Source organism: Podarcis pityusensis (assembly GCF_964106645.2).
Source record: "Podarcis pityusensis genome assembly, chromosome: 10".
NCBI lineage: Eukaryota > Metazoa > Chordata > Lepidosauria > Squamata > Lacertidae > Podarcis > Podarcis pityusensis.
Window position 1 is genome coordinate 3007170 of NC_138035.1, and position 25429 is coordinate 3032598.

At 48.1% G+C, this 25429-nt stretch overlaps 1 protein-coding gene and 1 long non-coding RNA gene across 2 annotated transcripts in view; one reads left to right on the top strand and one right to left on the bottom strand.

The window, feature by feature from the left end:
- The window catches only part of MAPK8IP2 (mitogen-activated protein kinase 8 interacting protein 2), a 56776-nt gene that overhangs the window by 17826 nt on the left and 13521 nt on the right, over positions 1-25429 (top strand). Inside the window, exons 2-4 of the mRNA XM_081022694.1 lie at positions 10414-10519; positions 17998-18222; positions 24952-25069. Coding sequence (XP_080878820.1) covers positions 10414-10519; positions 17998-18222; positions 24952-25069 — 449 coding nt within the window. The remainder of the gene's footprint in view (positions 1-10413; positions 10520-17997; positions 18223-24951; positions 25070-25429) is intronic.
- Positions 18845-19633, bottom strand: LOC308486531. The gene is made up of 2 exons (XR_013991132.1): positions 19410-19633; positions 18845-19329 (listed from the first exon to the last, which is right to left on the bottom strand). It is a non-coding gene; the product is annotated as an uncharacterized lncRNA (long non-coding RNA).

The window sequence follows — 25429 nt, forward strand, 5'->3', positions numbered from 1 at the left end:
TGAATGGGGCCGGCCTGAGTTTGGGACCCCCAGTGGGACACAGTTTCCTTAAGGTCCTTGCCGAGATTATGGATAGAGTTGAACCCGTGTCAAGCTCCATGCGGCATGGGGCCCCCTCTATCTGTACCTCTACATAAATTTTCTCTACGTTGGGGTGGGGCAACTGGTATACCTGGAAGTCCGTGAGCTCCGTCGAGTTGCCTTGGTGCGTTGGGCCCCGGGACCTGGGGCTCTTGGATTGGTCATCTGATGCCTGGTGTCGGGTGGGCCGAGCCCGACACACCCGGGCGATGTGTCCCGATTTTCTGCACTGCCTGCACTCTGCGTTGCGGAAACGGCAGGTCCTCCTCTCGTGACTCTCCCCGCAGCTTGCGCAGTTCCCTCCTTCTCGTCGAGGCAGCTGTGGTCTGTGCGCTGCTTGAGTGCGCTGCTGTACTCGGTGCACCTCCTCCCTGTCGGATCCTGAGTCGTCGGTGAGGTCTTCATGGTGGACCCTCGGTTGGGATGGCAGGCTCGGCCGTGCCTCTTGGGTCGACCTCTCGGCAGCTTCTGTTGCCAGGGCCTCCTCCAGAGCGACCTGGAACGTTAGGTCCTTCTTAGCGTAGAGGCGTCGTTGCAGCTTCTCATCCTTCAGGCCACCGACGAGGCGGTCACGAAGCATGTTCTCCAGCTCTGAGAAGTTGCAGAACCGGGCGGCTTGGCGGAGAGAGGTCACAAACCCAGTTATGGTTTCCCCAGGGGCTTGCCGCTTTGCGTAGAAGGCATTTCGACGAGCCACCACTGAGGGCTGCGGCGAAAAGTGCCCCTTCAGCTGTTCCATTATTGTTTTGTATGGAACAGTAGCGACGTCTTCAGGCGCAAGGAGAGCCCGGGCGATTTCAAACGTCTCCTCTCCGCAGACGCTGAAGAATATCGCCCTCTTCTTGGCGTCTTCTTCGTCGGTGACCCCTTTGGCTTCTAGGAGGAAGGTGAAACGGGAGGCGTACGCTTCCCAGTCTCCAGATGCTGGGTTGAATGGCGAGAAGCTGCTGTTGGCTGCCATTCTGAGTTCCTTGTGCCCCGGAGCTGAAGCCTGGATACACGGTGCGAGGCAGCGGTGCGGCAGTTGGCGGTGCTGCGGTGCTGTGTGTGGCAGTCAGCTCAGCGGGATCCCATCCTCGTCGCCAGTGAAATATACTCAGAGTCGCAAAGTGATTTCATGCTCTTTATTCAGCTCATAGTGGTGAGGAGGAATGAATGAATGTCCCCTCACAGTATCTGCTTTATATACATTATTTACACAATGGGCTGCACATGATTGGCTAATTCTGGAATTCTACTGTAAGCCAATCAGGATGTGGATTCACTTCTATCTGGAGCAGGATTGGGTGGTTCCTGCCAACCAATCATACTGCTGCATTGTTCTAGGACCAATCAGACTGCTGCATTCTGAATCCTATTGTTCTAGGACCAATCAGACTGCTGCCTTTTGGATCCTATTGTTCTAGGACCAATCAGACTGCTACAGTTTGGATCCTATTCAACTCAGTACATAACATCCAGTCTTTTAAAAATACTTGATCTTCCTGGTTTCTGATCTTCCCCGTCAGTTTCGCCACCTCTGCATACTCCATCAGTTTCGTCTGCCATTCTTCTCTGAGCAGCAACAAGCAACATGTCGGCTAATAATGTACTGACAATATTTTTATAACACTATCCTGTTTCAGAATTCATAAACAGAAGACATGTAATATGTGCATGGAGTCACAAACTAATAAGAATCAAATAAATGTTCCATGAACAGGAATGGTAGGAGTGGTAAGTCACTGTCAAAGATCCCTGAAATGGATTAATAGTCCCAAAAGTATATCAAATACATCAGCTTACTGCACTTTTTAGTGATAACTGATCCATGGCCATTTGATGTACTTTTGGGGACTATTAATTTGCTGATGAAGATTTATCATTGAAACAGTTCGTTACCTTGGAAGAACTGTTCTGTCTGCTGCTGTGCCCAGAGCACCCTATTATGGCGTTCGGAGCACCCATCATCTCATGTTTGTAGGATATTGACTGTGGAAAGGCCTTCTACCTCCATTTCAGTGATCCTTGACAGTGATTTACCACTCCTACCATTCCTGTTCATGGAACATTTATTCGATTTTTATTAGTTTGTGACTCTGTGCACATACTATATGTCTTCTGTTTATGAATTTTGAAGCAGTACAGTGCCAACAAAAATCCGTATAGTTAAAGCTATGGTGTTCCCAATAGTGATGTATGGAAGTGAGAGCTGGACCATAAAGAAGGCTGATCGCCGAAGAATGGATGCTTTTGAATTCTGGCGCTGGAGGAGACTCATGAGAGTCCCATGGACTGCAAGAAGATCAGACCTCTCCATTCTGAAGGAAATCAGCCCTGAGTGCTCACTGGAAGGACAGATTGCGAAGCTGAGGCTCCAGTACTTTGGCCACCTCATGAGAAGAGAAAACTCCCTGGAAAAGACCCTGATGTTGGGAAAGATGGAGGGCACAAGGAGAAGGGGACGACAGAGGGCGGGATGGTGGGACAGTGTTCTCGAAGCTACCAGCATGAGTTTGACCAAACTGCGGGAGGCAGTGGAAGACAGGAGGGCCTGGCGTGCTCTGGTCCAGGGGGTCACGAAGAGTCGGACACGACTAAACAACTAAACAACAACAACAATGGTGTTATACAAATATTGTCAGTACATTATTAGCCAACGTGTTGCTTGTTGTTGTTCAGAGTGTTTTGTTTTGCAACACAGGTGATTTTCTTGCCAGTGTGGTGTAGTGGTTAGGAGTGGTAGACTCATAATCTGGTGAACCGGGTTCGCGTTCCCACTCCTCCACCTGCAGCTGCTGGGTGACCTTGGGCTAGTCACACTTCTCTGAAGTCTCTCAGCCCCACTCACCTCACAGAGTGTTTGTTGTGGGGGAGGAAGGGAAAGGAGAATGTTAGCCGCTTTGAGACTCCTTCGGGTAGTGATAAAGCGGGATATCAAATCCAAACTCCTCCTCCTCCTCCTCCTCCTCCTCCTCCTCCTCCTCTTCTTCTTCTTCTTCTTCTTCTTCTTCTTCTTCTTCTTCTTCTTCTTCTTTGGTGTATTCCTCTCTGAGGGCAGTAAAACTTTCAATAAGAATTGAGGAAGGTGTTTTGCTCTATACCCTCTAGCATGGCCCATAATAAATAAGCAATCAACGTCCTCAGAGGGTCTGTCTCCAGCGCCCCCTGCCACCCCCATTGCCTCTTAGTACCCTCCTAGGTAATTCTCCTCCAAGACATGGAAATCCCCACTTTGGGTACTACTGGGCTCCACTGACTGCCTATTTCCGAGAGAGAGAGAGAGAGCTCACTGGGCACCAAGCTCACCCACGCTTCCTAAATCCTGATGTGCAGTTCATTGCTCAGTGGTAGTGAGTGACGTACACTCTGCACATGCTCAGCACTGCTCTTCTTTGCCATCGGGTCCCCTTTGTTTTGCCAGTGCTGAGTCTGACCCTGAAAACCGGATTCAAGCCTTGGCTTAAATGAAACCTTGGCGTTGCTACCGCTGACCGTTTGAGTTGCAGGCTAACGCTTTTCTCTCTTCAAGAGGCTGGAAAGCACTGCAAGCTATTAGAGGAGGCAGGGCAAGCACAGAGTTTAATAAATCAGGAGAGGAAGATGGATCTGGCACAGGTCCCATTGGGCAGATTCTTACCTCTGCCGCTAACCTCTGCAGCATCAGATGAGGGATGAGTGAGGGAGCAGGCAGGGTGGATCTGAGAGGAAGAGGAAGAGGCAAGATCGAGTTTTGGGCTATGTACGCAACTCCCATCATCTTCAGCTGTGGCTGGCTGGGCCTGATGGAAATTGTAGTTCAGAACACCTAGAGGGTGTCGGGTTGCGGAGGATGCCAGAAGATGGAAGCAGGTCATCCAAGGTGGTGAGGGGGGATGGGCCCTTTCGCTCAGGCCTCGCCCGTCCACTGCCACCAGATTTAATAAGAGCATGAAAAGAGCCACGGGATCAGGCCCGTGGCCCATCTCAGTGCCGGATTTACGTATAAGCTAAACAAGCTATAGGTTAGGCCCCCCCAAAAAATTAAAGGGAAAAAAAAGAACTGGATGTACATTTCCAAAATATAAGATAAAAAACCAATAAAATAAAACCTACATACAGCAACATTGTTTGTGTGTTGTGTAGGCTCCTGTGATGTAAGTCATGGACCCCGCCTGCTAGCCTGCTCCCTAAAATATCATTGGTTTGCTCCTTTCTATATATAGGGTGCCTGAGTCTAGGGCTTGCCGATCAGAAGGTCGGTGGTTCAAATCCCCGCGACGGGGTGAGCTCCCGTTGCTCAGTCCCTGCTCCTGCCAACCTAGCAGTTCGAAAGCACGTCAAAGTGCAAGTAGATAAATAGGCACCGCTCCGGCGGGAAGGTAAACGGCGTTTCCGTGTGCTGCTCTGGTTCGCCAGAAGCGGCTCAGTCATGCTGGCCACATGACCCGGAAAAACTGTCTGCGGACAAACTCCGGCTCCCTCGGCCAGTAAAGCAAGATGAGCGCCGCAACCCCAGAGTCGGTCACGACTGGACCTAATGGTCAGGGGTCCCTTTACCTTTACATTCTGCATGGACTGGTTGCAAACATGTGCAAATGGCTTGAGATACCTATTAGGTCCATCAATTACCATATAGCATATATTCAACACAAAAAACAGCAACCATTTGTTGTGGACAAAGAACAGCTGGACATTAAGGGCCCCATTACCTTCAGTAGCTGAGGGCCTCATCAAACCTCAATCTTGCCCATCTCTTCCAGCATCCTGTTCTCACAGCAGCTGAACAGTTGCATGTGCTGTGGGAAACCAGCAAGCAGGATCCGAGCGCAAGAACACCTCTTCCCCACTGCAGTTTCCAGCAACTGGGATTCAGAAGCATCGCTGTCTCCCACTGTGGAGGCAGAACACAGCCTTCCTGACTAGCAAGCGTCCCAAAATCCAACTCTTCTGGACATCAATCATACCAGAAATATGCAAAATAACTAAGCAAGTCTTAGAAGTCACCCCAGAACTGGCCCTACTGAACATCTTCCCAGACAATAATGCCCACTCACATCATAAAGAACTCATAGCCCACCTACTCTCAGCAGCCAGAAACATCATAGCTGGAGAGACCTGTCAGGAATAAGCATGGACCAATGGTATCAAATAGTACAGTGGTACCTCGGGTTATGTACTTAATTCGTTCTGGAGGTCCGTTCTCAACCTGAAACTGGGCTTAACCTGAAGCACCACTTTAGCTAATGGGGCCTCCTGCTACCGCCGGAGCACGATTTCTGTTCTCATCCTGAAGCAAAGTTCTTAACCCGAGGTAATATTTCTGGGTTAGCGGAGTCTGTAACCTGAAGCGTATGTAACCTGAAGTGTATCTAACCTGAGGTACCAGCCTTATTAGAAAAACTAACCAGTAAACTGAAACTGACATGGGGACAAATAGAAGAGGATGCCTTTGCCCTGGCATGGGTCCCCTTTATCACATATGTAGCCCAACAAGACAACGACGAGAATCCGCCGACAGCATACAAATCAATCTGGCTAACCTGATCCAAATACACACACACACACACACACACACACACACAAATCTCACTATAGCCAACCAAAGACAACCAACCACACCCTAGGCCAGGGGTCAGCAAACTTTTTCAGCAGGGGGCTGGTCCACTGTCCCTCAGACCTTGTGGGGGGCTGGGCTATATTTGGGGGGGGGGGTATGAACGAATTCCTATGCCCCACAAATAACCCAGAGATGCATTTTAAATAAAAGCACACATTCTACTGATGTAAAAACACGCTGATTCCCGGACCATCTGCGGGCTGGATTGAGAAGGCGATTGGGTCGGATCCAGCCCCTGGGCCTTAGTTTGCCTACCTCTGCCCTAGGCCACCCCTAACCTCTCTCACTACCAAGGAAATACAACAAGCGAATAGTAAGAGAACTCCCACAAGTGACGCTGACACAAAACCCCACAAATACACTAAGTAGAAGAAAAGAATTTTTACTTTCTTGGGCTCCATGATCACTGCAGATGGTGACAGCAGCAATGAAATTAAAAGACGCCTGCTTCTTGGGAGAAAGGCGATGGCAAACCTAGACAGCATCTTAAAAAGCAGAGACATCACCTTGCCAACAAAGGTCCATATAGTTAAAGCTCTGGTTTTCCCAGTAGTGATGTATGGAAGTGAGAGCTGGACCATAAAGAAGGCTGATCGCCGAAGAATAGATGCTTTTGAATTCTGGTGCTGGAGGAGACTCTTGAGAGTCCCATGGACTGCAAGAAGATCAAATGTATCCATTCTGAAGGAAGTCAGCCCTGAGTGCTCACTGGAAGGACAGATCCTGAAGCTGAGGCTCCAAGACTTTGCTCACCTCATGAGAAGAGAAGACTCCCTGGAAAAGACCCTGATGTTGGGAAAGATGGAGGGCACAAGGAGAAGGGGACGACGAGATGGTGGGACAGTGTTCTCGAAGCTACCAGCATGAGTCTGACCAAACTGTGGGAGGCAGTGGAAGACAGGAATGCCTGGCGTGCTCTGGTCCAGGGGGTCACGAAGAGGCGGACACGACTAAACGACTAAACAACAAGAAGAAGAACCCCACCCCACTCACCATTCCCCCTTCCCCCTCTTCCCCCCTCTTTTCTTCCTAACCTAACACTGTATGCAACACTTATGCTTTGCAACAAATAAAACTGACAAATAAAACAAATAAAACACAACTTGAAAAAAGAGACAATGCATGTATTTTTGTAAACTAAGAAATCATATATATATATATATATAGCCCATTCCTCCATGAATTTTTCCAATCCCTTTTTAGGTTAGCAGCCATGACTGCTCCCTGTGGCAGTGAGTTCCATAGTTTATGCGCCATCCAAAGTAGTGCTTTCTTTTATCTGTCCTGAACCCCATCAACGTTCAGCTTCGTCAGATGTCCTTATGGGACATCCATCATGCCACGCAGATGCGTGCCCCTTGCCCCTTGCCCCTTGCAGGGGAGGTCTGCAGCTGACATTGGGGCAGCCCAGCTCCACCGGAATCTCTGGCGCTTGTACAGCAGCCAAGCATTTCTCTGGTTATATAAAGCCTGTGGTTAACATACGTGAGGATTTGCGGGGAAATCGTATTACTACTGTGAAAATGTTAATTGCAAGAAACATTAATGACGGCATGTCGGGCAATTAAGGCCTGGCTGGCGCAGAGAGCTCAGGGCTTGGCAAGGAGGGGTGGAAGGCAGATGAGATAACGGGTTTATCTAAGGAGCAGAAGAAATGCCAGATGTATCAGAAACAGTACATTCTGATGATTGTTGTTTTTTTAGACCTGTGGTTCCCAAACCTTTTGGGGCCACTGCCTCGTCGGTTCCATAATCTCACCCCAAATGTCCCACAAAAAATAATAATTCAGAACAGTGCTTTGCTTCAGACCTACTCAGGAAGATAACACCCCCCCCCCCATGAAATTCAGAACAAGAAATTGCACAATTATGCAGGATCCGGTTAAAACTAGTTACCTTGATTAAGGCAACAAAATGGATGAACTGGATGCTGGGATACCAGCTTTTCGATGTCTGATAGCCGTTTACACCTCCAGTGCTTCCCCCCATCGCCGACACCCCTTGCCTCTTAGAGCCCCCCCCCCCCACTTTGGGAACTGCTGGCTCAGATCGTAAGCTGCTCAAGTTGTTCTGCAGAGATGCAGGGATGCTGCAAGCGTGATGTACTTAATAACACATGGGATAATGAAGGAAGATGGAGGGCGGCTGCTGTTTTGTCTGCAAGGAAGAGAGCACAGCTGGGGGTCTCCCAATTGCTTTCCCCACCCCACTGAGCCAGTGAGTTGGGAGAAGGACGGGCGTATAATTATCTCGCCCCCCACAAAGGACCACTATTTCTCTCTGGGTCCACCACCTGGGAGAGGATTGAGAGAGACTTTTGCTGCGTGGGCAGAGATATTTTGCATTTGTGCAAAAGATGAATTCACCTTCTAAGATAAAACGATGAGGAGAACCATCACAGAAGCCAGCCTGCAGGTGGGGAGGCTCAGCTGGTTAGAGCATGGGTAGGCGCGGCAGCTAAAAAAGCCAATGCAATTCTGGGCTGCATCAATAGGAGTATAGCATCTAGATCAAGGGAAGTAATAGTGCCACTGTATTCTGCTCTGGTCAGACCTCACCTGGAGTACTGTGTCCAGTTCTGGGCACCATAGTTCAAGAAGGACACTGACAAACTGGAACGTGTCCAGAGGAGGGCAACCAAAATGGTCAAAGGCCTGGAAACGATGCCTTATGAGGAACGGCTAAGGGAGCTGGGCATGTTTAGCCTGGAGAAGAGGAGGTTAAGGGGTGATATGATAGCCATGTTCAAATATAGAAAAGGATGTCACATAGAGGAGGGAGAAAGGTTGTTTTCTGCTGCTCCAGAGAAGCGGATACGGAGCAATGGATCCAAACTACAAGAAAGAAGATTCCACCTAAACATTAGGAAGAACTTCCTGACAGTAAGAGCTGTTCGACAGTGGAATTTGCTGCCAAGGAGTGTGGTGGAGTCTCCTTCTTTGGAGGTCTTTAAGCAGAGGCTTGACAACCATATGTCAGGAGTGCTCTGATGGTGTTTCCTGCTTGGCAGGGGGTTGGACTCGATGGCCCTTGTGGTCTCTTCCAGCTCTATGATTCTATGATTCTAAGGCCTGGGGGCCGGATCTGGCCCAATCGCCTTCTAAATCCAGCCCGCAGATGGTCCGGGAATCAGCATGTTTTTACATGAGTAGAATGTGTCCTTTTATTTAAAATGCATCTTTGGGTTATTTGTGGGGCATAGAAATTTGTTCATCTTTTCCCCCAAAAATATAGTCCTGCCCACCATATGGTCTGAGGGACAGTGGACCGGCCCCCTGCTGAAAAATTCTGCTGACCCCTGGGTTAGAGAGTCCAGGGAGGGGTGGGTCTGTTCCGCTGCCAAACAGCTTTGGGAGAGTCCTCCCAGGTCTGAGTTTCTTAGAGCTAGAGGAAAACGTTTGGCTAATTTATGGAAGAGCAGGGAGGGAGACTGGGCTTAGGCTGTGAGTGAGAAGGCTGAACTGTTGAGAGAAGCTCTGGGACAGCTGATTAGGTAGAGTATGAGGCTGTTAATCTCTGCATTGTGGGTTCAAGACCCGTGTTGAGCAAAAGATTCCTGAATTGCAGGGGTTGGACTAGATGACCCTCGTGGTCCCTTCCAGCTGTATGAGTCTTCTAATGGATGTAGCAGCATCTTAAGAACACTTTTTTTGCAGGGGGTTGGACTAGATGACCCTTGGGTCCCTTCCAACTCTGCAATTCCATGATTCTAAGATAGAGCAGCATTTTTCAGGGCGGTTAAGATCCATTTTGAATTTAATGTTGAGATGCCTGGAGCCTTCCTGGTGGTCCCTTATTCCATGGTCCTGCCCAGTGCCAGATATACGTTTAAGCTAAACAAGCTATAGTTTAGGGCCCAACTCTCTTGGGGGCCCCAAAAAAAATTAAAAGGAAAAAAGAACTGGATGTACATTTCCAAAATAGAAGAGAAAAAGCTAATAAAATAAAACCTACATACAGGTACAGTGTTTTGTGTTGTGTAGACTCCTATGATGTAAGTCATGGGCCCCGCCTGCTCGCCTGCTCCCTCAAATATCCCTGGTTTGCTCCTTTCTATATATAGGGTGCCTACATTCTGCATGCACTGGTTGCATGGCAACATGTGCAAATGGCTTGAGATACCTATTGTTGTTGTTTAGTCGTTCAGTTGTGTCCGACTCTTTATGACCCCCTGGACCAGAGCATGCCAGGCCCTCCTGTCTTCTACTGCCTCCCACAGTTTGGTCAAACTCATGCTGGTAGCTTTGAGAACACTGTCCCACCATCTCATCCTCTGTCGTCCCCTTCTCCTTGTGCCCTCCATCTTCCCCAACATCAGGGTCTTTTCCAGGGAGTCTTCTCTTCTCAGGAGGTGGCCAAAGTCTTGGAGCCTCAGCTTCAGGATCTGTCCTTCCAGTGAGCACTGAGGGCTGATTTCCTTCAGAATGGAGAGGTTTGATCTTCTTGCAGTCCATGGGACTCTCCAGAGTCTCAAGAGTGATCCACCTGGAGCAGAAACCGGCAAGCCACTCCCGTATCCCTGCCAAGAAAACTCCATGGACTCTTGAGAATCTTGAGGTCCATAAATTACCATCTAGCATATATTCCACAGAAAAAACAGTGAGAATTTGTTGTTGACAAAGGACAGCTGGACATATGAAGGGCCCCATTACCTTCAGTAGCTGAGGGCCGAAATCCAGCCCTATCCCTGCCCCTGTCCCCCATCTCACAACGTTCCACTAACAGGCACCCCCTCTCTCCTCTCTCTTCTCCAGGCCTCCTCAGGACATCAGCCTCGAGGAATTTGATGACGAAGATCTGTCTGAGATCACCGACGACTGTGGCATTGGCCTTAACTACGACTCGGACCACTATGAGAAGGTGAGAGGGGCAGTGGACGGGGTCAAGGAGGGATCGGTGGCATTTGGACACCAGATCTGTCACCGACGTCCTCTTTCTTGCAGAAGCCCCAGAGCCCAGCTCTGTGGGAGCTCCACAACTTGCAGCTCCTCTGCTCCCGAATAACTCTCAAAACTTTTGTTTCCCGGGTTTTCCTTTTGCTTTCAATGAAAATAGGAATGTCAGAATCTTCCTGCTGGATCAGGCCAGCCCGATACACAAGTGGGATGCAACAGCAATAGCCTCTTCCTCCTCTTGCTGGCTGCCATCCTCAAGTAGACTGGCTCTGTCCATGGAGGTTCCATTTAGGAATCACGAGAAACTAAGGAGAGCCCTGCAACGGCTTGGCCAGGCCAAAGGGGTCCTGTCTCGCAGTGGCCAAGTGGATGCCTCAGACCCTGCTTGCGATTCCCAGTCATAGAATCATAGAATTGTAGAAGGGACCCCAAGGGACATCTAGTCCAACCCCCTGCGATGCAGAAATCACAGCTATTTAGGGCCAACACTGCCTTAGATAAATGTCTGGTGCCCTTTAGAGTGAGACTTGGGAAAAGGTGTCTAAGGAATGTCTTTTTGCCATGCACACACACAGACACACAGAATTTTATTATTATTATTATTATTATTATTATTATTATTATTATTATTATTGACCCAGTTGAACCAGATCCTGCAACAGGAGGTGAAAATTCCAGTTTAATTCCTGTGTTTTCGGCTACTGTTAAAGGCACAGGAGAGCAAAACAGAAGCAGCTTTGATCTCTCAAGGAGCATCACTGAAGCCCCCAGTGTGGGGGGGGAGGGGGGAGCAATTTTTACACCTTCCCCTGGAGTAATAATAATTATTTATTATTTATAACCCCACATATCTGGCTGGGTTTCCCCAGCCACTCTGGGCGGCTCCCAACAGAATATTAAAAACACAATAAAACATCAAGGATTAAAAACTTCCCTAAACAGGGCTGCCTTCAGATTTCTTCTAAACGTCAGATAGTTGTTTATTCCTTTGACATCTGGTGGGAGGGTGTTCCACAGGGCGGGTGCCACCACCGAGAAGGCCCTCTGCCTGGTTCCCTGCAACCTCACTTCTCGCAGGGAGGGAACCACCAGAAGGCCCTCGGAGCTCAGTGTCCAGGCTGGACGATGGGGGTGGAGATGCTCCTTCAGATATACTGGACCGAGGCTGTTTAGGGATTTAAAGGTCAGCACCAATACTTTGAATTGTGCCTGGAAATGTACTGGGAGCCAATGTAGGTCTTTAAGGAGGGTGTTATGTGGTCTCGGCGGCCACTCCCAGTCACCAGTCTGGCTGCCACATTCCAGATTAGTTGCAGAGTTAAGAGCAGGGGTCAGCAACTTTTTTTCAGCCGTGAGCTGGTCCACTGTCCCTCAGACCATGTGGTGGGCCGGACTATATTTTGAAGGGAAAAAATGAACGAATTCCTATGCCCCACAAATAACCCAGAGATGCATTTTACATAAAAGCACACATTCTACTCATGTAAAAACACGCTGATTTCCGGACTGTCCGCGAGCTGGATTGAGAAGGCGATTGGGCCGCATCTAGCCCCCAGGCCTTAGGTTGCCGACCCCTGGTTAAGAGGGTCTGGAGACTTTCCCTTCCTTGTTTAGCCCATGTGGGTCTTTTGCTGGTGCCGGGAAGCCACCTTCGGCAGAGCCGGTGGTTGACAGGTCACCTGCGGTGCGTTTGCTGAGTCAGTGCCTGTTCCCTGCTGCTGAGTCAGGGAGAGAGACTTCCCTGCCAGCTCTTTCGCACCCTGCGAAGGCACAAGACGGTCAGCACTTTCCGTCTTGGGAAATTGCGGAGCAGAAGATCCCATAAGGACACAAGGAGAGGCTGCTGGATCGGGCCAGTGGCCCATATGATCCTGCATCCTGTTCTTCTCACAGAGGCGACCCAGATGCCCATTATGGGAAGCCTGAACGCAGGATCCAAGCACCAAAGCAACTGTTACGATATAGAAGCAATGCGGCCGCGAGCTGGTAGCTTGAAAGCAAAACATAATGGGAATGTTGGGACTGTTCCGTGGGAAACAGAGGGACAGTCAATTCACAGTGCAGAGGGCACCGGAATTAACTCAGAGTGTAATATGAGCTGTACAGGAAGTACAGGAGGAGTTAGTCTCTCGACTGCTGGAGCTTGAAGAGAGCAGTCATGATTTTTGTAACGCTGCAAAGACAGAAATAAAGGCATGTAAATACGTTTCTGTCTATCTCTCTCCCCTGCCCGGGGGGGCAGGAAAGAGGGGGTGTGTTCTTCTCACTCTGAGAAGGATCGCCTATCGCGACCTCTGCCTGGATCCTGCTGGGGAATGCAGACAGGGAGGTCAACAGGAGATCAAGCCGGGTGCCTGGAGAGTGGCCAGTTTCTCCTGATAAAGGCTTGAATCCCAACATATGGTAGCAGAGGATGGTTTTGATCCATGAAAGCAGCAAGAGAGGTTGATGGATCGTACTTCATCCTCTGCAAGGAGATAAAGAAAGAATGTGGTAGCGGGCGGATGGAAGCTACAAGGACGGCTGAGCACCGGAGGAGGTGTTTTTGCTGAGCAACGGATTCCCTCAAGGTATGGTGATTTTATGGCTGTGAGAGTGAATGTGAATTGAAGCATTCTTCGGTTCACTGAGTGTCTGCTTTTGGATGAAACCAGCACTGAAAGAGAGCCACATATTTCGCATACCTGAGTCTTGATAAGCCTGGAATGTCCAGTTGCTAAGCAACGAAACGTCAGTAAAGTGGAAAGTTACTAGCCAACAACGGAAGAGGGGCTGGGACTGTGAGAGGCTGGTAAACAGCGTTTGTTTTGTCTATTATCTCACTGCTCTTGGAGGGACTTTCAAAACAGCCTGCGTTTAGCTGCCAAGTGAGGCAGTAAACAGCCAATAGACTCTTGGAATTTTACAAGCTCACTGCTGAAAGCTGAGGCTTGAGATTGAGATGGCTTTGTTCTCTCAGAAGCTCCGAAAAGCTTGTGAAGCTGGAGTGAGAAACAAGAACCGAAAGTGTACTACCCCAGAAGGGGGGAGCCAAGATGGTGCTGGCCAAATTCCTAAAAGCTCATTGAAAGCTGAGGAGAGCTTTGACCCCAAAAGGGGGAGTGAAGGAACTGTTGCTGTTCCTGTACTTGCTGCAATGGATGTTGCTGACAGGGGGAGAGAAGCTCGGAGTTGTAGCGCCCCCACTGCCATTGCAAGGAAAGAGCAAGCTGAAGCTCTGAACGTTGTTTGTTGTCGCAATTGTGGCCAACCTGGGCATCTTCAGCGGAACTGTAAGAGGCCACGTCAGCAGAAAGGAGCTAAGGGAAGCTCTGCAAAGCCTGAGGTGTCAGGCAAAAGTCGTACCAAGTCCCAAGTGGAACCAGCTATGGCTTTGATGTCACTAAAAGCCACACCAGAAGTGGAAAACGCTTTTATTTTGGACACTGGAGTGACGCAACACATGATGTCGCGGCGAGATCTGTTTTCAACGTTTAAGAAGCAAAGCTTCACTGTGAAACAAGCCAACGGTCAGGAGCTGGAAGCGACCGGGTTTGGAACTGTGTATCTAGAGAGTCTGAACTTGACTATTAACAATGTGTATTTGGTTCCTGATTTAAAGTTCAATCTGCTGAGTGTTTCGCAGATCACAAAGAAAGGACTGACTTTGTCCTATGATAGAGAAAGCTGCAAAATCTTCAAAGATGGAGAGCTGTATCTTTCTGCCAGAGAGAAAGATGGACTGTATTTGTTGACTTTTGATCAAAGTGATTGCATAAATTGTAATGCATCTGATTCTAACATGATTTCTCTCGCAGGTGTGTCGAAAAACGTCCAGAAGACGACAAAAGTAACCAAAGCTTTTCAGCGAGTGTATGCTGATGTGATTGGTCCTCTAGCACCGTCTAGAGGCAATGCAAGATATTATCTTGTGTGTGTGGATTATTTCTCTCATTATGTGTGGGTATATATATTGCAGAAACCACAAGAAGCCTTAGAAAGGTTTAAAGAGTTTTGTGACAAGGTTAAGAATGTTCATGATGCTAACATTGATTGTCTTTTCACAGATGAAAAGCCAGTTTTTCTTTTGCAGGATTTTCAGGATTTCCTGGATAAGAAAGGGATAAGGCACAAGACTGCTGTTTCTGCAGAAGCATGGAACAGAAGTATCTGTGTGCAAGTGAACAAAGAATTGCAAAATGGCATGAAGGCACAATTGCTGAGTTCACATTTGCCACATGAGTACTGGGCGGAATCGTTAATGTGTTTTTGTTACAGTTGGATGAGAAAGGTTTCAAAAGATTTGGGAAGTTCTCCTTTTGAGAAGCTGTTCCACAGAAAACCTTCTGTTGCCCATTTTAAGGTTTTTGGGTCTCATGTGAAATCTGATGCTCCAGGTGGAGTAAAGAATGCTAGAGGCATTTTTGTGGGTTATGAAAAGGGTCTCTACAGAGTAATTTTGTCTGAATCTGGTCAAGTGATTCCCACAAAATTTCTAGAGAGTGCTCCTGAACAGAAGAGAGTAATTGTTCACACATTTCCCACTGAGGACAATTCAGATGATGATGATGATTTTACTGATTACAGTGGTACTGAGAGTGACAGTGATAGCTCAAAGAGCTCAGTTGACACAGTCATTGAGAGGAAATCTCACACAATGGATAGACCTTCACAGGTGAAGGATGAACCACTGTTTACTATTGGAACTGGTTCTCCAAAGAGTCCTGAGACTGAACCAGTGAGCAGAGAGGATCAGCACCTCATACGCAGGTCTGAGAGAGTTACAAAGGGCGTACCACCCAAGAGGTATTCAAAAGAGTTTGCTAACTCGGCTGTAGCATGTGTTACTATTGTTGACAACTCAAGACAGGTTGAAGCTGTGTCTAAGTCAGAGACAAAGACACAACAGAGAGTTGCTAAGCGTAACACTACATTCCCTAGCCAAGGTAATGCAGATGCACTCATTCCTTGGAAGACAGACAACCAGAGAGGTACACTGGGGAAACCAGTGGCGGGTAGTTCCAAGGGTGGAACTGAAACAACAGGAGAGTGTTATATGTATAACAACTGTTTGTTTTCTTCTCTGGATCACGCTTTGCTCGCAGCGCACATTGATTCATATGGGGGAGTATGTTACGATATAGAAGCAATGCGGCCGCGAGCTGGTAGCTTGAAAGCAAAACATAATGGGAATGTTGGGACTGTTCCGTGGGAAACAGAGGGACAGTCAATTCACAGTGCAGAGGGCACCGGAATTAACTCAGAGTGTAATATGAGCTGTACAGGAAGTACAGGAGGAGTTTGTCTCTCGACTGCAGGAGTTTGAAGAGAGCAGTCATGATTTTTGTAACGCTGCAAAGACAGAAATAAAGGAATGTAAATACGTTTCTGTCTATCTCTCTCCCCTGCCCGGGGGGGCAGGAAAGAGGGGGTGTGTTCTTCTCACTCTGAGAAGGATCGCCTATCGCGACCTCTGCCTGGATCCTGCTGGGGAATGCAGACAGGGAGGTCAACAGGAGATCAAGCCGGGTGCCTGGAGAGTGGCCAGTTTCTCCTGATAAAGGCTTGAATCCCAACATCAACGCCCCCCCCCCCTGGGGTTTCCAGCAACTGGGAAGGTGGTGAAGGTCCTGTGTGAGTGTCTGGAAGTAGTTGGAGGATGGATGGCGGCTAACAGATTGAGGTTGAATCCTGACAAGACAGAAGTACTGTTTTGGGGGGACAGGGGAGGGGCAGGTGTGAAGGACTCCCTGGTCCTGAATGGGGCAACTGTGCCTCTGAAGGACCAGGTGCGCAGCCTGGGAGTCATTTTGGACTCACAGCTGTCCCTGGAGGCGCAGGTCAGTTCTGTGTCCAGGGCAGCTGTCTACCAGCTCTATCTGGTACGCAGGATGAGACCCTCCCTGCCTGCAGACTGTCTTGCCAGAGTGGTGCACACTCTGGTTGTCTCCTGCTTGGACTTCTGCAATGCGCTCTACGTGGGGCTACCTTTGAAGGTGACACAGAAACTACCACTAATCCAGAATGCGGCAGCTAGACTGGTGATGGGGAGCGGCCGCTGAGACCACATAACACCAGTCTTGAAAGACCTACACTGGCTCCCACTACGTTTCCGAGCCCAATTCAAAGTGTTGGTGTTGACCATTAAAGCCCTAAACGGCCTGTATCCCTGAAGGAGCGTCTCCACCCCCATCGTTCTGCCCGGACACTGAGGTCCAGCTCCGAGGGCCTTCTGGTCATTCCCTCCCTGCGAGAAGCCAAGTTACAGGGACCCAGGCAGAGGGCCTTCTCGGTGGTGGCGCCTGCCCTGTGGAATGCCCTCCCACCAGATGTCAAAGAGGAAAAACAACTACCAGACTTTTAGAAGACATCTGAAGGCAGCCCTGTTTAGGGAAGCTTTTAATGTTTAACAGACTACTGTATTTTTAATCTTTGTTGGAAGCCGCCCAGAGTGGCTGGGGAAACCAGCCAGATGGGCGAGGTATAAATAATAAATTATTGTTGTTGTTGTTCTTGTTGCCTCTGACTGTAGAGGGCAGAGCGGAGCCATTCTGGCGAGTAGCCATTGACAGCCCTCTCCTATATGAATATGGCTCAGGGCCGGATTTAGGTTTGATGAGGCCCTCAGCTGCTGAAAGTAATGGGGCCCTTTATATGTCCAGCTGTCCTTTGTCCACAACAAATTGGCGCTGTTTTTTGTGTTGAATATATGCTATATGGTAATTTATGGGCCTAATACATATCTCAAGCCATTTGCACATAACAAAATATGTACGGTATTTTACCAAAGTAATTGTTGAACTGAAATACAATTAAGAAGAAGTATATTAATAGTGAAATAATTCTTAAGCTCTAACTTAAAATGATTTTTTATTCATAACAAACTTAATAATGGCATTTGGCAATAACAAAAGTTCCTTTAGAAACACAGTTTACAAAGACTCATAATCTAGTCTCTAGAAACTTGCTATAACATGAAATAATAATAGGTGTAAATATGTGATGCAAACTATTAGTAATTATAGAGAGCAGAATGTAGGCACCCTATATATAGAAAAGAGCAAACCAGTGATATTTGAGGGAGCAGGCTAGCAGGCGGGGCCCATGACTTACATCATAGGAGCCTACACAACACAGAACACTGTTGCTGTATGTAGGTTTTATTTTATTTGTTTTTTATCTTCTATTTTGGAAATGTACATCCAGCTTTTTTCCCCTTTAATTTTTTTTGGGGGGCCCCAAGAGATTTCAAATGGGACAACTAATGGAATGTTTAGTATAAGTAAGATTCAAAACACGACGCTCCTTTTTACTGTATTCTCCTGTACTGTGAGATAGGTAAGGAATCCCAAAATTCCAGCTCTTTCTCCAAGCCACAAAACAGCTTGACTACATTTTTTAATTTATTTGTAGCCCAAATATATCCAAATATCTAATAGGATTTTGTTTTTCTCCCCCTGCCAGGACTGTCTGGTGCTGGAGAGATGTGAGCAGCCCAACCCCATCTCCACCTTCCAGGACGATTTCCAGGAGTTTGAGATGATCGATGACAACGAAGAGGAGGAGGAAGGGAACGGGCTGGAGGAGGTGCCCCCCTCACCCTCGGGGTCTCCAATCCCTTCGCCCACCCCAGAGGAGACCCAGAAGCATCGCCCCACCACTCTCAACCTGACCGTGACGGGCACACAGGTGAGTCTGGGAGGAGAGCCTTGGGCACCCGGAGTTTTGCAAATGCAACTCCTGGGAGCAACTTGGTCCCAAAGCATTCTGAAACAGCAGGTTTGTTGTTGTTGTTGTTTAATCATTTAGTTGTGTCCGACTCTTCGTGACCCCCTGGACCAGAGCACGCCAGGCACTCCTGTCTTCCACTGCCTCCCGCAGTTTGGTCAAACTCATGCTGGTGTCTTCGAGAACACTTTCCCACCATCTCGTCCTCTGTCGTCCCCTTCTCCTTGTGCCCTCCATCTTTCCCAACATCAGGGTCTTTTCCAGGGAGCCTTCTGGAGAGGTTTGATCTTCTTGCAGTCCATGGGACTCTCAAGAGTCTCCTCCAGCACCAGAATTCAAAAGCATCCATTCTTTGTCGATCAGCCTTCTTTTTGGTCCAGCTCTCACTTCCATACATCACTACTGGGAAAACCAGAGCTTCAACTATACGGACCTTTGTTGGCAAGGTGATGTCTCTGCTTTTTAAGATGCTGTCTAGGTTGGTCATTGCTTTTCTCCCAAGAAGCAGGCGTCTTTTAATTTCGTGGCTGCTGTCACCATCTGCAGTGATCATGGAGCCCAAGAAAGTAAAAAGTTAGGAAGGATATTAATAAACAATATATCCTCTCCTGACTCCCTGAACATTTCCACATCCTGAGCCATCCAAGCAAGAGAGAGAGAGAGAGAGAGAGAGAGAGAGAGAGAGAGAGAGAGAGACGGACTGACTCCAGGAGCATTTCGCATCATAAATAAACCAGGAAGGAGTCGCTCTTCATCTGCATTAAAAGCTGCAAGCAGAGAGCAGAGTCCTGATTTGCACCCCCCCCCCCAAATGAGGCTGGGGGAAGGGAGTCTTCCCTGCTTGGCAACTGCTGCTGCCGCCACCACTGGCCTATTTGATGCACAGATGGGTTTCCAGATCTGACAGGATGTCGAAGAGTTTGGATGGCAACGCCTGCGATGCCCAGAGAGGCAGTGTGGCGTTTCTACGCAGCCCCCGGTGGTCTCACGGACTATTGATCCGTACACCACTAATTCGCTGCCACCAACCAGGTCCTCCCTGGTAAATCACTTCGTCTCAGTCAGGTTCTTAAGTTAACAAAGAAGAGTGTAGCTTATTGCAGACACAAGTAAACTCTAACTGCATTCAAAACCTTGTTACTCTTTACCTTCTTAGTCTTATTTTTATCTTGCCTCTAACTTTTCTACCTCCTCTCACACAAGAACCAACTGCACTAACTGTCTCTCTAATTCCAACTGTCTGCCAACTGCTTTCCCAACTGCCTTTCCCAACCAACCAACCCAAACCTCGGGCTAAGCCCTTTTATAAGCCTCTACCTATTAACTCTTTCTCTCCCCCTGTACAGACATTTTTAAAAGAATGGGCAAACGCCACAGGCAGGTTTCGCAATGCTCTACAAAAACCGGGCCGGGCATTTGTGGCTTTTGCAGGATTAAAAGTCAGAAACAGAGGAAGCTGCCTAGTTTCGGGGACAATTCTATCGCAGCGTTCGGGATGGAGGGAAGAAAGTCCTTCTTCACGCAGCGCGCAATTAAACTATGGCACTCACTCCCCCAGAAGGCAGGGATGGCCACCAACATAGCTGCAAATATAATGTTTTAAGTGCATTGTTCAAATGTGCCATTAGATGGCGATGTTGAGCAAATGGCAAATTCGATATATATATAAAACTTCTTTTAAAAAAGCATGTTCACAGCGTTTTTTATATGTGTCTAGATTCCACCTAGGAAGGCTTTAAAAGAGGGTTAGACAAATTCATGGAGGAGGAGAGGGCTCCTTGCTGTGAGAACAGAATGCCGGACTAGATGCGCCCTTGGCCGGATTCAGCAAAGCTCTTTTTCCGTTATTATATCACTAATATATTGGCTGTCTCTCTCTCTCTATGCAACAGGGGTTTATTCGCAAACACGGGGGGGGGGGGCTGATCAATTCATTCCCTGCAGATTCCTGCATGAACTGGTATTTTCGGCAACTACCAGGCTGAGAGCTGGGGCTGCGCAGTGGTTAGAGCGCTGGACCAGGACCCGGGTTCAAAACCCAACTTGGCCATGAGACTCACTGGGTGACGTTGGGCCAGTTACTCACTCACCCTAACCTACCTCACAAGGTTGTTGTGAGAGTAAAGTGGGGAGGAGGGCAACTATGTAAGCCTCTCTGAGCTCCTTAGAGGAACGGTGGGATATAAATGTAAATAATGATGATAATAATAGACAGACTGGAATCCTTCAGATGTTGCACTTCTCTGAATTCCGCAATGCAGCCTTTGGCTAAAAATAAAATACGGTGGTACCTCTGGTTGCGAACGGGATTCATTCCGGAGGCCTGTTTGCAATATGAAAAGAATGCAACCTGCAGCAGCATGTCTGCGCATGCGCGGGTTGCAATTCGCCACTTCTGTGCATGCGCATGACGTCATTTTGCGTGTCTGCGCATGTGCGAGCAGCAAAATCCGGAAGTAACCCTTTCCGGTACTTCCGGGTTGCCGCAGGACACAACCTGAAAGAACGTAACATGAAGCGGACATAACATGAGGTATGACTGTACTCAATGTATATATAATGCACATTTTGAATTTTTTAAACTGAATTTATACGCCACCTTTTCCTCAAAGGAGCTCAAGGAGCTGTCATTCATCCTCTCCCTCCTTGTTTAATCCCCGCAACATAACTGCGAGGTCGGTCGGGCTGAGAGAAGGCAATGACTGCCCCCCCCCGGGCACTCAGTGAGCTTTATGGCTGAGTGGGGGGATTTGAGAGCCCAGCTCTCCTAGCTCCTGGCCCTGCGCTCTAACCAATACCCAGCACTTGGTCTCCAAAGTTCATTTAGAAATGCGTAGCGCGTGCAAAAACATTTAAACACAACTTTTCATGCCTTGGTCCAGTATACCTGAAGGAGCATCTCCACCTCCATCGTTCAGCCCGGACACTGAGGTCCAGCACCAAGGCCTTCTGGCGGTTCCCTCCCTGCGAGAAGTGAGGTTACAGGGAACCAGGCAGAGGGCCTTCTCGGTGGTGGCACCCGCCCTGTGGAACACCCTCCCACCAGATGTGAAGGAAATAAACCACTATCTGACATTTAGAAGACATCTGAAGGCAGCCCTGTATTGGGAAGCTTTTAATGTTTAATAGGTTATTGTATTTTACTGTTTTGTTGGAAGCCGCCCAGAGTGGCTGGGGTATAAATAATAAATTATTATTATTATTATGTGTGTGCGCGCACACACACACACATGGTGGACACAGGGCTGAGTGGACCTTTGAAGGATGTGAAACTGATAGCAACTCAAACAGGCTGAGTTCTGCCTCTTTCATTGCAGGAGATGGACTAGATGATCCTCAGACCCCTTCCAAGTCTAAAATTCTCTGATTCTCTGATTCCTTCTTCCAAAAGGAAGACCCAAAACTGGGTGTTGGATTGGGGCAACTTTAGTCTTCCCTCCTTTCCCCACGGAAGCAGCTGCTTCAAACCATCCTCTCCCCCCCCCCCATCTCGTGTCAGTTCATGTGCTTGTCACTAAGCCCCTTTTGGAATTAATCTTTCCCAATCTCTCCCCCCCCCCAACTTTAATCTGCTGTGTCATTAACCCTCCCTAGAGGGCTCAGTCGGCAAGGCTGCGAGTGCAATTTTCCGAAATATGCGTTCCGAATAATGTGCTGCACGGAAGAGAGGCAGGAAGGAAGAGGAACGGCAAAGAGGCCTCGCTTTCTGAAGGCATCTTAGCATTCCAAAAGATGAATGAAAACATCTTAAACCACCAGTGCCCCGATTTTTGTCAACATCGAACGGACGGGTTCCGATTCATTCATATAAAAACCCTTTCCTAAAGACACTCATGGGAGTGCACAGATCAGGCTGGAATAAACCTGAGGACACTTGCAAGAACTCAGTTGTTTTCACGCAGCTGGCAGCGCCTGCGCTGTGGAACTACCTGCCTCTTGATATCACGTTATGCTTTTTGGAGCCTGCTGAAAACATTTTTGCTTAGACAAGCCTGTCCAGATGTTTAGAAAGGTGGCCCGAGTTTTAATTCTCTTCTTAGTCCATTGTTAACTTTTTAAGAGTTTTTAATTATTGCTGTTAGTTTTTCTTATTCATAATAGCCATCTGTCAGGGATGCTTTAGTTGCGATTTCTGCATTTCAGAGAGTTGGGCTGGATGATCCTTGGGATTATTTTACAACGCTGCATTTCTAAGATAATTTTATTAATCTATCCTTTTTTGTAAACCTCTTTGAGGCATTTTTGTTTTCATGGAATCATAGAATTGTAGAGTTGGAAGGGACCCCAAGGATCATCTAGTCTAACCCTCTGCAATTCATGATAGGCAGTCATCCAATCCCTCCAATTGGGGGGGGGGAATTGGGGTTGGGTTTTTGGTTTTTTTTTGCAATCAAGCGTTGTGCAAATTTTATGAAATAATTAAATAATGCAGAAAAGTTTGGCAATGCAGCGGTTCTCTCACCAAATACAGGCATTCCCAAACACATTTCACCTGCAATGGCACTATTTTAAATCCCCTTGGCTACTTCTCCAATTCAAATTCATCTACATTCTGATCTGCATGTTAATCCAGATCAGGTAAACTCATACCAGAATTTGGAGTCTTTGTGCTTCATGCGGCAGCTAGACTGGGGACTGGGAGCGGCTGCTGAGACCACATAACACTGGTCTTGAAAGACCTACACTGGCTCCCAGTACGTTTCTGAGCACAATTCAAAGTGTTGGTGCTGACCTTGAAAGCCCTAAACAGCCTCGGTCCTGTGTACCTGAAGGAGCGTCTCCACCCCCATCGTTCAGCCTGGACACTGAGGTCCAGCTCAGAGGGCCTTCTGGCGGTTCCCTCCCTGCGAGAAGCAAAAGTTAGAGGGAACCAGGCAGAGGGCCTTCTCGGTGGTGGCGCCCGCCCTGTGGAACGCCCTCCCAGCAGATGTCAAGGAAATAAACAACTATCTGACTTTTAGAAGACATCTGAAGGAAGGCCTATTTAGGGAAATTTGTAATGTTTGGTGTATTTATTGTGTTTTTAATATTCTGTTGGCAGCCGCCCAGAGTGGCCGAGGAAACCCAGGCAGATGGGCGGGGTATAAAAAAAATTATCATTATATTATTATTATTATTATTATTATTATTATTATTATTCTAATTCTGGAGCATAGCCATCGTGGCTGGTGACCCTTGACAAACCTGCACCATTCCTACCTGGAGAAGCCAACACTCACCTGGGGCTTTCTGCAATCAAAGCAGGTGTCTTCCTTTCCCACTGCTGGAGCTGCCGGTTAAATACCTTAACCTTATATCTAAAGGCACAATCTTTTGCGGCTCCATTGACCCGCTCCATCAACCCACTTTGTGCCCCAGATCCTGCGAGTCAGGTGGGACTCTGAAAGGAGCAAGGGCTGTTCTCATTCTTTGAGGCAACTCCTTCTGTGCCATCATGGTTTTGGAAGTGCCCCTTTTCCGATTCAGCGCTGCAAAAATGCTCTCAACCGTAGGCCCCGAACCAGAGGTGGATCCTCTCTTGGAATGGTAGACTGCAGCAATCCCTGACTGAGCAGCTCCCTCCTTCGGCACAGTTTGTTGTGATCCCTTCATTGCAGGGGTTGGACTAGATGACTCTTGGTGTCCCTTCGAACCCTACATTTCTATGATTCATTGGAGGGTTTTAAACAGGGGTTGTGGGGCTTCTTGCTAGAGGAGACTCTTGAGAGTCCCATGGACTGCAAGAAGATCCAACCTATTCATTCTGAAGGAAATCAGCCCTGAGTGCTCACTGGAAGGACAGATCCTGAAGCTGAGGCTCCAAGACTTTGGCCACCTCATGAGAAGAGAAGACTCCCTAGAAAAGACCCTGATGTTGGGAAAGATGGAGGGCACAAGGAGAAGGGGACAACAGAGGACGAGATGGTGGGACAGTGTTCTCGAAGTGGCCAACATGAGTTTGACCAAACTGCGGGAGGCAGTGGAAGACAGGAGGGCCTGGCGTGCTCTGGTCCAGGGGGTCACGAAGAGTCGGACACGACTAAACGACTAAACAACAAGAGGTGGGGCTTCTGTCAGGGTTCCTAAGCTGTGATTCCATTATTGCAGGCGGTTGGAATAGGTGACCTTTGGGTGTATCAAACCTATGATTCTGTGATTCTTCTTATTAAATTTCCATTTTATCACATTTAAACACATCCTTATACTCTTTACATATTTGCTCTATCGAGCTTCAACTTCTCTCCATCCCATCTCATGACTTTCATAGTTCATTATTACTTCATAGCAGTTATACGTTTTCCAGTTTGCGTTTCACTCCTTCCGTTTCTAACAAAATTTTAAATAGATATACAGAAGGTTAATTGTTTACAGTTATCCTTCGGATATTGTACAGATTTACTCCAGTCTTTTTGGAAAGCTTGGTCACGCTGGTTTCGGATTTCCCCGGACAGCTTTGCCAGTTCTGCATAGTCCATCATCTTCATCCACCATTCTTCTAACGAAGGGATTTCCTGTTGCTTCCATTTTTGGGCCAAAAGAGTTCTTGCTGCTGTTGTTTCACACATTAACAGTTTAATGTCTCTCTTTGGCGTCTCTTCCCCTGCTACAGCTAACAGAAATGCCTCTGGTTTTTTCCACAAAAGTACTTTTAAACATTTTCTTTAACTCATCTCTGCTCTCTGCTCTCTTTTCCTCCCCCTGCGTGACCAGGACTCCCTGAACAACAACAGCAGCTGCAACCCAGCGCCCCCCTTGCAAAGGGCCACCTGGCAGGAGACTCTGCTCCACACTTCTTCTTCCTCCTCCTCCTCTTCGGTGCCCCATGCTGGTGAGTGACCTCCCATACCCCTGGCCCCCTGGGGAGAACTGGCTCTCCACAGCAAGCAGAAACTGTGCAGGAGGGTGGAGGTACAGAGGTACAGAGACTTTCAGCCCACAGGTCTCAATAACCCCAGTGCGGGTCCCAGTTAGACCACACGGCCTATCCCCCCGACAAATCACATTCTGTGTGGTTACAGGTAGGTAGGCGTGTTGGTCTGCCATAGTCAAAATAAAATTTTTAAAAATTCCTTCCAGTAGCACCTTAAAGGTAAAGTGACCCCTGACCATTAGGTCCAGTTGCAGACGACTCTGGGGTTGCGGTGCTCATCTCGCTTTATTGGCCGAGGGAGCTGGCGTACAGCTTCCA